The sequence below is a fragment of the Megalops cyprinoides genome, chromosome 11 (genome assembly GCF_013368585.1).
Source record: "Megalops cyprinoides isolate fMegCyp1 chromosome 11, fMegCyp1.pri, whole genome shotgun sequence".
Lineage (NCBI taxonomy): Eukaryota > Metazoa > Chordata > Actinopteri > Elopiformes > Megalopidae > Megalops > Megalops cyprinoides.
Window position 1 is genome coordinate 4,576,565 of NC_050593.1, and position 13,399 is coordinate 4,589,963.

Consider the following 13,399-nt stretch of genomic DNA (forward strand, 5'->3'; position numbering starts at 1 on the left):
ACACAACTGCAGTTTTACATGGTATGCTATATTTTGTGACAAAATCTGATTTCTACAAATGTGTTACAGTACTTCTCCTGTTTTTCAATAAAAGTAATGCTCTCCTAACTGTTCTTCACCAAGTTTGTTTTCTTTTCTCTCAGAATGTTCCTTTGCAAAATGACTTGCACAAACATGCCCGCTGATAGAGCTGTTTATTCCATAAATATAGAGTGGATGTACATTCACTTTCATGTCTTAATAATAAACTAATAAACCAAAAACAATCACCACCTTAGCAAGGTCTGTGAAACACATGGTGAAGCACAACATGTTTGCAGTGTTTGGCCTTCTTTAAAATAAACAAAAACAGTTCCATTCTCCTTGAAATTGAAACATCTGAACCTAGAATATGGGAGCTGTGGCTCCCTCTGTAACCCAAGTCCTGGCTTTGCTCTTTGTGTTTTTTTTTTCTCAGAATCCTCTCTCCCATGCCCAGGCGAACTCTCCAAGGCAACTGCTCTCCTTACCACGAGGTCTTTGGGTTAGCCTTGTAGATTTCATAGTCTTCTCTCCGGAAGAAGGCTAACTCCGTTTCATTGGCTGCAGCAAGGGGAAGACAGAAGCAAACGTGAGGCAATTTCTTTCACGGTATCCACTGATAATAACAGTAGGCTATTAAATTAGCTTATTATTATAAGTGCTGGTGTTACTTCATGAGCACAGTTCAGTATTTATCGCCAAAAAAGAGGCTTAACTTGAACAAGCACTTTTAACCTAAGCAAGTGGTTCTCAACCGGTGTGCCATGAGGCAAAGTGAAGTGTGCCGTGGAATTTTGAGGAACCTGATGCGTTTTTATATAGGTGTGTGTGTGTGCACTTGTACTCTGTGAAAAGACTGATGTTTTATATTGTGCTATTAACCCCTTCGCACATAACTTATTTTTATGCTATGTAGCGCGCTTATTACATTACATGGTTAGTTATGTTTTCATCAGCGTTATTAAGCTTCTCATAGTTTTCAGTTAGCATTTGCTATATTTTTAACGTTAAATTGCTGTTTCCTCAAAACTAAAATTAGCTACAATTTTCCCAATCTAGTGTTCTGATCGCACCGGTTTTAGCATACATGCTAAATGGCAAATCACACCGGTGTGACTGTACGTGCAAAAGGGTTAATGGAGTAATGTTTTGTTTTATTTTAGTTATTTTATTTTAGTATGTTGCTGTTCATGGTGCCTCACAATGTTGGACAAGTTCTTGCTCCGATGCACGTCAATGCATTTTTAATAAATTATATGATTGTCTGATTTAACTATCTGTTTGATAATTATTTGACAGTCTGCTGTAGTGCAATATGGGTCAAATCTCACTAATGACATTATAGCCTATCATAATGTGTGTGGCATTCTTCATAATTGATAACCAACTTTAAATTGGTGTGCCTTGACGTTCTGGTTTGACCTTTGATGTGCCTTAGCCCCAAAAAGGTTGAAAACTTCTGACCTAAGCCACCCAGGAGCCTCCGAGAACACTAACCATGCTGTGCGAAATGAGTGAGTAATGCATGACACTTAGCACAACTGAATTTTTAGCCTTGGAGTGTTGCATGGGAATTGCCAGTTATAGTATTGCCATTCATTTTCACATTAATGCGATGCCCAGAAGCTGCTTCAAAGGCACTTTGCGTGGTTCCAAATAAAAGCCACATATTTATAACCCGGCCTTGCAAGGACCATTGACCGTGCGTGAGCCCTCTAAAAATGATCCCTTGTTACCAGCTAAAAATTTTCCCTTGGGTTCATTTTAAAGTGCTTGTTGACTTTTCCCGACAATTTTTACAATTTATTTTCTTTTTATGATATACACATTTTAAATGACAGTAGTACTGTAAAATACCATTTTGAAAAATAGCCATGGGGTGTCCTTTAAATGTAAATGAGGTTTTGATCCATCTTGAAAAAGAAATGTGTTCTGTCCTACCGACTCCAGCAGCTTTCAGGCTGAGCCCCTCTCTCAATATCAGTTTGTCATCGTCTTCCAGACTCATCACTAATTCATTGGTCTGAAACGACAAAATCCAGGATTATTTCTTAGCACATTTGGAAATATTCCATTGCAGTGGTAGCATAATCAGAGTACTTTCAGAGAGTTTTAGACACATGCCACTTGTATTCCTAAACTTTTGAGTTGTAATCTCAATTAGGGTGTGTGCACTTTCCACAAATTACTTTAAGGTTTAAGGCTGTGTACTGATGGTTACTCAGTTCCAGAAACCACAATACCATTTCTCCCTGAAACAGTATAGCAAGCACGTCCTGTTAAATTTGATGGACAATAAAAAAATACAGTTATCTTAACATCCATAACACTGATGGATGTTACTTAAACCATTCCACAGAGGTATTCGAATGACTGAAACGCAGAAATCTCTACTCAGAAATCGGCAACAATAACTACAACTGAAAACACTGAAGCCAAAACTAATGCATTCTGGGATATGTCTGGGAAACTTTCTGGTTTGTCATATATTGAAAAGTACTACAATTTTCTTTGGTCAAGGTTTTTGCATATATAGATTTACGTGTTGGTATAAAATATCTATGTCTAAACGTTATCTGTGTTTTAAATGAAACAATAATGATTTCTGAATCGTGACGCCTCCGGAGATTCGAGAAAAAAAGAGAATTTCACCTTAGCTCCATGTGCCTGGTGAATGACCTTCATTGTGTCTGAAAACAAGCAACACACTTCGTGAGGGCAAAAAAAACTAGACACCTATGCAATTACAATAATGCGGTAGAATGTGTTCTAAACGACAGTAAACGAGTGTACCAAATCATGCACTTGAATACAGCTTAATTATGAATGTCTAGGTACCATATCCGAACTTCTTAAAGGGGAGAGGCAATCCCTCTCTTTTGGAGATATCTGGAATAGAGAGAAAAATACTAAACAGAATCACAGTAAATCAAAACATCACATCACATTAAAACATTACAAAGTGTATGCGACAGCAGTCCAAGTCACATAAGAGTAGGAAACTAGCACGTGGATTCCCGCTACAGAATGTGTGGCAAGATGTTAAGTGTAGGAGAAAACCCGCTCCCACAATTAGAAGCTACCAGCTCTGTAAGTGTAAAGCTGAGTTACCATTTCTTACTAATTCAAAGAAATCCTCCACTGTTTGATCCAGATTTACGCCTCGGAAGACTACCGGTTTGAAGTTGCGATGCTCAAAAGATCGGACCAGACGTACAGTTAGCACGGCCTCGGAGGACATGACGAGTCCTGAAGTAAAATTAAACACGTTAGATTATCAACGAATAACAGCAATCGGAAACACCCAGCGCAGCGATTCATGCACCAACATGCGTATTCAAGCAAAACTAGCATGGCTGGCATACTGCTGAATACTTAGTGTCTGCGTGACAACACTAATGCTACTACACATTTAACGTAAGGACCCAGCAACATATTCCTTAAATGTGTCAATGTGTGGATACCTATCTTTGCAGGCGAGGAATATTAGCTAAGTTGCATGTGTTTCCTAAAAGCGACCGCTTCCTGTCTGCTACCGGTCATCAACCCAACGGTGCAGGTGGATTGTGTAACCTCGCACTGACTTCAGATCAGCTCAATGATTTTTTTCATATAATAGTTGGGTGGCATCAGTGTTGAGAAAGCGGATCCTAGGTCGTTTGAAGGTGGCGGATATACACGGAGCCGTGGGCAGACATGAGCAATCGAATTTTCTCCAGACTAAACTAAACGATAATGTTGTAGACCTAGAAAGGCAGAATTGTCGTTTTGTTAGTGACGATCTGGAACGATAACTGTCCAGTCCAGTCGATGATTCCTGTCACAACCATTCCTTGTTAAAGAATGTTGACTATCCGGGATCGAGAGCAGCATTTGCCACCAGAATTTAGAAATACACTGTCTATAACGGATTGTTGGCGATTGGACAATAACTGTAAATTAAATCATAAGGAAAACTACAGTTAAATCACTTCGCTCCAATAATGGCTAATATCGTAAATGATGCGTTAATAATAGTGTTTCTATTTTTATTAGACTGAGTTATAATCTAAATACGTCCCACACTGTCTTGATCTCACACACTCATGCACGCAATGACAATACGCCGGCTGGAGACCTGTATTGGCCTTTGTTTTATTCAACAAGCAGCAATTTACCCTGGACAACTGGATAACATGTATCTACAATCAATGGTCACATCGTCACTGGGCAATACTGGTTGACCTCATTCTCTACTTATTTGACCCCATCTTTTGTTTTCGCTCTACGCGGTGATTGGTTACTTCCACTCACCCCAGCGAACAGCACCAGAATTTAGCTATTGAACCCATTGACAGTTTTGCATCAGCCAATAGAATAAGAGAGGCGTGCTCAGAGAGTGCTCGCCTGAATCGTAAAACGTGTGTCCGGAGGTGCTGAAGGAAGCGGCTGTTCGTCTGTAACTGTGGGTGTGTTGCAGCAAGTGGATCTCAGTAGAAACAAATCAGAAGAAAATCATGTCTCTGGTAAACAACGGCAAATTCAGTTTTATTTTCATTGTTAATAAAGAAGATTAAGGTTCTGTTCGTTTCCCTTTTCGGCATTCTGTCGTAAAGTGGTTTGTTGTGGCTTGACTGGCAAGCTGGAATGCTCTAAGGAGAGTTAATACTGGTCTCAGTAACCTAGTTCGCTCTTAACAGGCAGCTAGGAACTGTCACAATCCTTACGTTTTACGCTAGCTTGCAAATCATTTTAATTAGTTTGCAGTGAAGATAAGTGGTGCGTGGCCTTTTGCGCGGCGAGAAGCTGGCCAGCCATTTTAAATATGCACAAGGATGCGCCTCTGAACTATCGAGCCAAGAAAGGTTTTTGCTGCGTTTGTTCACGAAAATTTCACAGTGCAGTCATTACTTAGAATTTTAACATGATTCTGTACGATCATTATCTCACCCGGACTTTGCTGTCGGGCACTGTAATATACCACGTGCTTAGATGTTTGTCTATTTCCGCTCTGTAACTAGATATCGAGCAATGTTAAGTTTGAAAATGAATAAGCGTAGGGTGGGGGCTAACAGCTAATTTCAGCCAGAAGTCTACCTGATGGCTACAATGGACACCATGGGGCTGTGTTTTAGGCGGGACTTAATTCTTAAAGTCTACTCAGGACCCAAAAAGAGACAAAACGTAAAAATGTCACTTTTAATGCGTCGGTAATGGGGTAGAATATGCTGTTTTCCGGCCTTAAACTCTAAAAAAACAAACAAAAACAGAACTTCACAAAACCCTTTTCTTGTCTATCATGTCGTCAGCATTAGACAGCTTACAAATTTTAACGGTTAGTGGTCTTGGCCAACCCTCTTCCCCATTCGTGAGGTGTGGTTACAGTTACAGAGTAGAAACAACAATTAATAATGTGATTCAATCTGCGATCGAACTTTAACCTTTAGTAGAGTAGGCCTACACGGTGACGGACATGTCTCTGCAGCGGTCGGAGTACTAAAGTGAACTCAGGAGTCAAGTCACATGTGGATCAGACGCACTAGGTTTTGGCTTCACCACTGGATTTATTATTTTAATATTCCATTTGACAACTGAGGCTTAATTGCTGTATTTCTAAAGCTCTGACACTGAGAACACGATGTGAAGGCGAGGGTTAGTTGGGTGCACCAGTAAATGCAACTGATTTGTGTTGTGTGTCCTACAGTGTGTTACGATCTCAGCAATTTAAACCATTGATTTTTTTTCTCCTAAGCTGAAACTTTGGATGAATAACTAAGTTAAGATTGCGTGTGCTTTTGTTGCGCCACAATGCTGCACTATTAATTGTTTGCTTGCCACGCATTGCAACATTCATTTGGGTGACCTCAGGGCAAAGAATAGGAGAACTGAGCTATTTCTGTGCATCAAGACCACAATTGTGCAAGATCGTTTTCTTAGAATTTAGGCTTCAGAGTGGATCTTGACATCGCAGTAAAGGGCGAGGTTGTATGTTCCATTCCCATGTAGGGAACAGCTATTAAGCAAGGTAGTTACTCAAGCAGAATTACTCCAGTGTAACAAGTGGACAATATGTTTGTAATAAAGCATGTCAGCATGGATAAAGGTGTTTGTCAGGCACAAAATACAGTTGTTTATGTGATAACTATTAAGCAGCGACTATGTCTGAACAATTGTATTGAGTTAGAAAAAGTCTGCATTGACTGTAGGGACTGGGTGTCTAACACATTGCATTGCTGATTGATAACCTAAAATAGATGAATGCAAGTTGGAACCTGGAACTACTGAATCAGTAGCAGTAGTTCTGTCTGAATGCTTTAAGAGTTCCCACTAAGGCAGTGGCTCCACACTAGATATGCATATGCAGTGATTTGTGATGCAGTGTCTGGTATATTAACTTGCAAGCATCTGTCATTTGGCTCCCCCTGGTGGTAGGGAAAAGTATGGGCAGGGAAAGGTGTGTACCCCAGTTCTGCCTCTGGCTGGGGTGATTGTATTCATCTCAGTGTTCTCAGTGTCCCCACTGCCCCAGCTGGCAGGCCAACCAACTCCAGAGTTCAGCTGCCAAGGCCCTGCTGTTCTAAGAGCCTATTGTCCCATCTGGGACCTGAGCCAAACCCCAGCAGGCTTTGCCTCTACTGCTGAAGAAAGTGGTCTTTTTTAGTGTTGCAGAGATTCACAGATCATTTTACAATGTGGATTAGCTGATAGTAGGCTTACGTAATAGAATGAGCAGTCCACATTATTTAAAGGTCAGTGCACCTCTACACCATTGGAAAAAAAGAAACAAGCCCAGATTCAACACACATTCCAAACTGCTGCTTGCCTTGGGAAGCTGGGTAGCAGTGAGTCGATCACCATCTTAAGGGCTGCTTCAATCTCTAGGGAGCAAGTGAAGGGATCCTGAATGCCCCTTTACACTTCTGAGAACACCAACAAAAAATGATTATTCACAGTGCTTCAAGAGTACTGGGATTCATGTTTGTCCAGCGTGATTTGATTCTCATTATTTGCTGTCTTCTTTTTGTAAGGTTATGTGTCTGTAATCGTGTTCCCAAAGACTTTGACCCTTACCCTGGGCTGTGCTTTTATCAGTGATTTATCAGTAAAGTACACTTTAAAAAGTTAAAAGTTCAGTGTAGAGAGAAATAATATTGTATTAAAATGTTTAAACCAGCAAGAAGTTCAAGACTTGAAGCCACATAATAATGACTTTATAGGAATAATTCAGTAGTTAATATTTTTCCCCAGTTTTACGGCACTAAGCAGACTGTGGTAAAAGAATGAACAACTTGATGGATGAATGGTCATTTGGGACAATATTTCATTTTTCCAGGATGCCTTTAACAAAGCTGCTGAGGAGGTGAAGAACCTGAAGGCTAAACCTACTGATGAGGAAATGCTGATCATTTATAGTTTATACAAGCAGGCCACGGTGGGAGATGTCAACACATGTGAGTGTTTGTGTGTTCACTGAATGGTGGACATTGAGTTGGTCCAGCAGAGGGCAGTATATTTTGTGCATCAATGTATTGGCCTATGACGGGAGCAGACAACCTTGGCTCTGGAGTGCTGGAGGCCTTTGAAGGTTTTGTTCCATCTGAGCTCTTAATCACATAACTGGATCAGTTTTCACAATGATTAATTTAGTGTAAAATTGGTCTATGTGAGTAACGGTTCAGATTAACAAAAATCGGAAACATATATGGCACTCCTGGACCAGGGCTGCTGACTCCTGGGCTAGGCATTCACCTATGGAGCTTGATGTGAAAAAGTACCCATGAAAATTCTGTGTAGACCTAACCTGTGTTTGATGTTTATACATATAGTGCAATTGCCATTTAAAGTCTAACATGGATTTTTATAAAGCCTGTAACTTTCCATGTGGAAACTTAATGCTGCATCCCAGTCTTGAGCATAAACCTTAAAGGTGTGTGCCATATTACTAAAGTGAAGCATGGTCTGTAGTCACAAATTGTGGAAACCCTAATGATCAAGTTGGGCATGGTAGAGGTATGGCTGGGAGAAATACCATCTGAAATCCTCCAAACCTAATGACTTAGGTAAAAATGTAAATGTGTTTAATATGCATACAGATATGTCAACTGGCTTGGAAACTACACTTCCCACAATGTATGAATGGCACCAGAAGCCATTTAGGTGTGTCAGTATGTGCATTACTGGAATATAAACGGTATTTGTAGTTGTGCGCGCATTAACATTTGTTGTTTCTACAGCTCGTCCTGGCATGCTAGATTTCACAGGGAAGGCCAAGTGGGACGCCTGGGAAAAGCAAAAAGGTCAGTTTTCCCGCAGTCCCCTAATCGTTTCCCCCCTGTAAATCATTTTGTTCTAGGCCATTGTGCCACCAAAGGCCAAGCGCTGTGTAACATGCCTCTAAAGGACAAACAGTGGCATTTCCATTGTTTTTATTACATTATCATTATTGTGTGAGTGAGATGAGTCAAACACAGATGTGTACTCTACAGGAATGAGCAAGGAGGACGCCATGAAGGCCTACATTGACAAGGTGGAGGAACTGAAGGCAAAGTACGGGTTCTAAAGACCAGCTGACTGGGAACAAGCACCTGAGACAGGGAAGGCCCTGGCAAGCTCGCGGATCGACCGTCCGACAGTTCGTCCGATTTGCCTTAAACAGACCCCCAGCCCCCAAAAGGAATGCCCCGCTTCCATTTTGCTGCACGTATAAGTGTCATAATGGGACAGTCAAATCTCACCACCTTGGACAGAGGAACCGTCCACCAGCAACTTGTGTACTGAACTCTCAGGAATTTGTTGTTGTGCTGAAAACTGAATTAAACAAAAGAGAAATTGGTAACATTTGTCGTGGCATTGATTTCTATTTTGAACATAGTCGTCATTATCTGCCTTGCTAAATGCATGGGAACTTTCAGTCTAACCCCTGTGCTGTTTTGTCTTTAGCTTGTTGAATAAGAAAATTAAGCAAGTTTTATGCTTGATGTTATAATGGCATCACTTTACCAAACTGTCAGGGTCAAAAATATGTAAAGCAGTACATAATGCAGGTATAATTTGTTATTCTGTGCCAATGATGGGGTGGTTTATATGAAGCCTCTCCTGCATGATTAAAATGGATTTATCACATAAAGTGACAGTAGGCTTGCTTTCATCCTTCTGGTACCTCCAATGCATTTTAATTGAGCCTGCTCTGGAACTGTATGTTCTGAATAATAATAATAAGCTTTATTTGTATAGCACCTTTCATACAAGAAATGCAGCTCAAAGTGCTTTACAATAAAGAAATTACATGCACCGAGTGCTTCACATGGAATGAACATAGGGATAGAATGCCATAATTAATGGAAAATAAAAGATAAAGGAGAAATTAGAATGCATAATAAAATAAAACAAAGTGCTAAAATAGAATGCATAAAATCAAGTAAAATGCAGCATTTTAAAAGAAGCACAGCAGTGCATAAGTACAAAGCAAAGTGCAAAAAAAAAAAAAAAAAATTCAGGCCTGTGTCAGGAAAGTCATAGATCAACAGTGAACAGCAGATGAACGTGTGCATCATTAAGGACGTCTCTTCTGTAGTAGAAGTCATAGCTTTTTGGCAGGTAGTTTGCAAGCATGCTTTTCTGGTTCGCCTGAATTAAGGGACTGATTCAGATGTGTATGTATCTATGTGCCTCAACTGTATTACAAAAACTTGGATTGACGGCTGAGCGCTGATAACAGCTGCGCTTACACAAATTGGCAGTTTTATCTTGGTTGGCACACGTATTGAAACCATTCTTCCGCCAGAAATGATTGATAAGGTCCTCATCACCACTGTGTCTCAAACTTTTCCATGGGCTTTATTAACTGGAATAGGCAAATATCCTCAGACATCATCTAATTATGCTAGTAAATCCACTTATTAAATGATTCCAAAATGCAGCCGTGCTCAGAATGGTGTTGTATTTAAATACAATATCTTCGGACATGGGGCAGTATGTACACAACATTTATTTAGATCATTTTACACTATGTGCGGCTCTGGCCTACATCGTACGGTTTCCGGCGAAGACTATGATTCGAAATCTTCTGCTGTCATGGTGATCCAGCTAGGAGAGAAAGAGAGAAAAAAAATTACTTGGCCAATATTTCTTCAATCTTTTGGAGGTAATTGTTCGTAACCATTGCTTTAAATGGTATTATTAAATAAGGGAGGTCGGTGAGTAAGGCAACTATCGATACACTTAACAAATCTTACATGCGTTAAAATTATTAGCTTTTTTAAGATGCTTTTTCTACAATCTTTTAAAGCAACCATTCGTCCTGTTAATCTCTAACGGAAAATAACAGTAGGCTGACTGGTTCTGGGGCCAAACGGAAGTAAATATAGTATATATAGCTAACGTTACTGTTGTTAAAAGTAGCTACACGAACTAATAAATTGTTTGGGTAAAGAAGTGCCAGAACAGCAATTTACGATGGATGAAATTATTAGTAGGCCCTAGTAGTAGCCTAATAGTAGCAGGCCAGTAGTAGGCCTAGTAGCATTAGTTGATACACAGCATTTGCTAAATAGATAGATAACATATAAATAGATAGATAACATATCGGTAAAACTGTTGTAAGTTTGTTCACATAAAAGTGACCATAGCTAAAAAGACCCATAACACAATCTGAACCCATTTTGCCAAATGAAACGCAATGGTTCGGATGACTGCATTCAAATCAATTTAATTAGCTCATCAGGAGCCGACGCACCTATAACCTCATTAAGATGCCGAAAGCACAACACAGAAACGGGATAAAGGCTTTAAATACGTGCACAGACGAACTTTGTTCACGCATGAAAAGACTATAAATCAGACTGACCGATCGCTTTCAAAGGGGCGCATGTCCTGCAAATCACCCAGAATAATAAGAAAAGAGTCACCTACACCATGGGGTAGGAATTCTGGGTCGCAGCCTTTTCCTACTTGTTACTAAAATCACTTCGTGATCAGCGTGCTAACACATTGGCCAAACGCATTGATGTGAATACTGAATCTCTCAAAAGCCGACCGTTCCGTAACGGTGTCTGTAAACTCTTATTGTCTTGCGATGTTTGTTAATGATATACTGTTAATGATACACTCTGCTGTATCTCTGAACTTTTGACTTTTGACTCGAGCTAACTTACAGCTAACCATTCTACTTTTTCCTTGTCTTTGTTTCCTGAACAAGACGGGACAGCTCTACCAGCATAAAAGAACTCATGACTGCAATAAAGATGAAGGTAGTAAAATTCAATTTTCTAAAATATATGTTGTTATTATTTACTTTATTCGCATATTGATATATTCCACTATAATACAGTTATCTTCATCAGTGAACGATGTGATAAGAAAACGCACGTTTTCTTTGAAATGTTCAGTGTGGAATGCCAGTGTTCTTCAGGCAAAGGTGTAATTTATGGTCGTGTTTTTTTCAAGAACTGTAGAACATTTATGGTCCAGTACCTTCAGTTATTGTGCCTGTCAACTATTGTAACCGTCTAAACCGACTAGCTGTTGTACCGAGATAAACTCGGCAAAATCATTTGATTAAAAAAAATAAAATATTTTCTCTGCGTTTTCAAAGTAGCATACTTGATACTATGTCCACACATTGTTTGCATTTTTTGTATGAAATGTACCTGAACTGTTCTTCAGTTAGCTGAATTGTTTTAATTCATGGGTTGTGGATGTTGAGGATGGAAGCCAATAAACGTGGATCTTGCCTATCACTGTTGCATACTGCTTGGTTCTTACCCGAAAATGTAACAGTGACAGAACATCCTGTATCCAGATTTCCTTACAGGACAGGACTTAATTGACATTTCAAAGAGTGGGTGTGTATTTTTCTCTCCTGTCTCTCTCCGTATCTGCCTTTCTTTCTCCTCACTTTGTTGGCTCTTTATTTGTTCCCTTTTCTTTCTTTTTCTCTGTCTTCCTCTTTCTGAACTACTCCCTCTTGGTCCATATCCCCTCCGCCCCCCTGTAATTTGCACACAGTGCCATGAGCTGATGTTTAACATCTGAATGTGCATTTGTGTAAAATGTTGGGGGATGGTTTGGAGGTGAATTTCATGACTTCAAAGGGAATTATATGAAGGTGCATGTGTCTGAATGCGTTTTCCTGTAAGGGGAAAAAAAAAATTGTTACACTGCTAATGGTGTATCAGGTATATTGCTTTGGGCTGGCTGTGCACTTGATGTTTTGGCCTTGTGTCTGGCACTGGCACTTGTTTGTGAGTGGATGGCGATGTCCTTGTTTATGTAAGGTTTTGTGTCATTTTGTTGAATGCAGTTTGTAGTTGACTTTGGGAGTCGCTTTGGATAGGAGCATCTGCTGGGTGTCAAAAATGTAAATATAACGTTAAATGTAAACACATCTTGTATGTTGCTCTGGATAAGAGCATCTGCTGGATGTAAATGTATTATTGAATGCATTCACATCTTGTACATCGCTGTGGATAAGGGAGTCTAAAAAGTGACAAAATGTACTTCTCCCCCTCTTTCCATTTCAGGCCCTGGGGGCGCCCCGGCTTAGGAGGCCACGGGCCCCCTTCCTAGAGGTGACTACCCGCGGTCTGATTGTCGTCTGCACTGCCTTGGCCGTGGTCCTATCCTCCATTGCTGTGTGCGACGGCCACTGGTTGCTGGCGGACGGGCGAATGTTTGGCCTGTGGCACTTCTGCATCATGGGGGAAGGTGAGCAGGAGGTAGGGGCCCTGGTGGCCGAGCTGGGAGTCCCACCAAACTGCACCACCCTCCTGGGCCTGGCTGGGGTGGACGGGCTGGAGGCAGGAATGAGCGTGTGCCGATCGGTTGTCTCCCTGGCAGTCGTGGGTGCTATCTTCGGTCTGGAGCTGCTGGTGATGTCACAGGTGGGTGGGGACCAGGACTCAGACCGCCGCTGGGCCTTGGGCTCGGCGCTGGTGCTTGTGGCCTCTGCCCTGTCAGCAGGAGGGGTGCTGGTCTTCATGGTCCTCCTGCGCTCCCACGCCTGGCCCATGGGCTTCACCCTCACCTTCTGGTGCCAGTTCACCGCCGTCTTCCTCTTCTTCCTCAACGGCATGGCTGCCCGCCACATCCACCACATGGTGCTGCCACCTAGTGGTAGCCCAGGGAAGTGCTAGATGGAAGTCCTTCAAAGGATTTCAAAGGATTGTGCAATATCTGTTATATACAATATAATGACTTTTTATCAGCTATTTGTTGTACTTGGCACATTTTACTTATTCATCCTAGTTAGAATTTGCACTGTTGATAAAGTCCCAAATAGCTTGATTGAGCCTTTTCCAGTGAAAATGACATAATTGTCAGAATTTACAAGGCTGTTATTGTTGCCTAGTTGTGTTTCTGCTTCAGCCTCTGCCATTGTCTCCCCAGTATTATCTGTGGG

The 13,399-nt window shown here is 40.9% G+C and overlaps 3 protein-coding genes across 3 annotated transcripts; 2 read left to right on the forward strand and 1 right to left on the reverse strand.

Moving 5' to 3' along the window:
- Positions 1-183: 183 nt before the first annotated feature.
- c11h2orf76 (chromosome 11 C2orf76 homolog) lies at positions 184-3,660 on the reverse strand. The gene is made up of 6 exons (XM_036541213.1): positions 3,486-3,660; positions 3,133-3,270; positions 2,860-2,910; positions 2,674-2,711; positions 1,963-2,044; positions 184-582 (listed from the first exon to the last, which is right to left on the reverse strand). Exons 2-6 carry the CDS (start codon positions 3,260-3,262, stop codon positions 506-508), a joined length of 378 nt encoding a protein of 125 aa, XP_036397106.1. The 5' UTR covers positions 3,263-3,270; positions 3,486-3,660; the 3' UTR covers positions 184-505.
- A 737-nt stretch (positions 3,661-4,397) lies between these two features.
- On the forward strand, positions 4,398-8,836 carry dbi (diazepam binding inhibitor (GABA receptor modulator, acyl-CoA binding protein)). The gene is made up of 4 exons (XM_036540616.1): positions 4,398-4,526; positions 7,334-7,451; positions 8,235-8,297; positions 8,487-8,836. Exons 1-4 carry the CDS (start codon positions 4,518-4,520, stop codon positions 8,558-8,560), a joined length of 264 nt encoding a protein of 87 aa, XP_036396509.1. The 5' UTR covers positions 4,398-4,517; the 3' UTR covers positions 8,561-8,836.
- A 2,018-nt stretch (positions 8,837-10,854) lies between these two features.
- Positions 10,855-13,133, forward strand: tmem37 (transmembrane protein 37). Its single transcript, XM_036540736.1, has 3 exons — positions 10,855-10,919; positions 11,198-11,249; positions 12,522-13,133. Exons 1-3 carry the CDS (start codon positions 10,915-10,917, stop codon positions 13,131-13,133), a joined length of 669 nt encoding a protein of 222 aa, XP_036396629.1. The 5' UTR covers positions 10,855-10,914.
- The last annotated feature ends 266 nt before the right edge of the window (positions 13,134-13,399 follow it).

Coding starts and splice junctions, on each gene's coding strand:
- c11h2orf76 (XM_036541213.1), bottom strand. CDS start 3,262: ATGTCCTCCGAGGCCGTGCTAACTGTACGTCTGGTCCGATCTTTTGAG. Junction 2,911..3,132: donor CTTTGAATTAGTAAGAAATG/GTAACTCAGCTT, acceptor TCTCTATTCCAG/ATATCTCCAAAAGAGAGGGA. Junction 583..1,962: donor CCTGAAAGCTGCTGGAGTCG/GTAGGACAGAAC, acceptor CCCTTGCTGCAG/CCAATGAAACGGAGTTAGCC.
- dbi (XM_036540616.1), top strand. Junction 7,452..8,234: donor GGTGGGAGATGTCAACACAT/GTGAGTGTTTGT, acceptor TTGTTTCTACAG/CTCGTCCTGGCATGCTAGAT. Junction 8,298..8,486: donor CGCCTGGGAAAAGCAAAAAG/GTCAGTTTTCCC, acceptor TGTACTCTACAG/GAATGAGCAAGGAGGACGCC.
- tmem37 (XM_036540736.1), top strand. Junction 11,250..12,521: donor TGACTGCAATAAAGATGAAG/GTAGTAAAATTC, acceptor TTTCCATTTCAG/GCCCTGGGGGCGCCCCGGCT.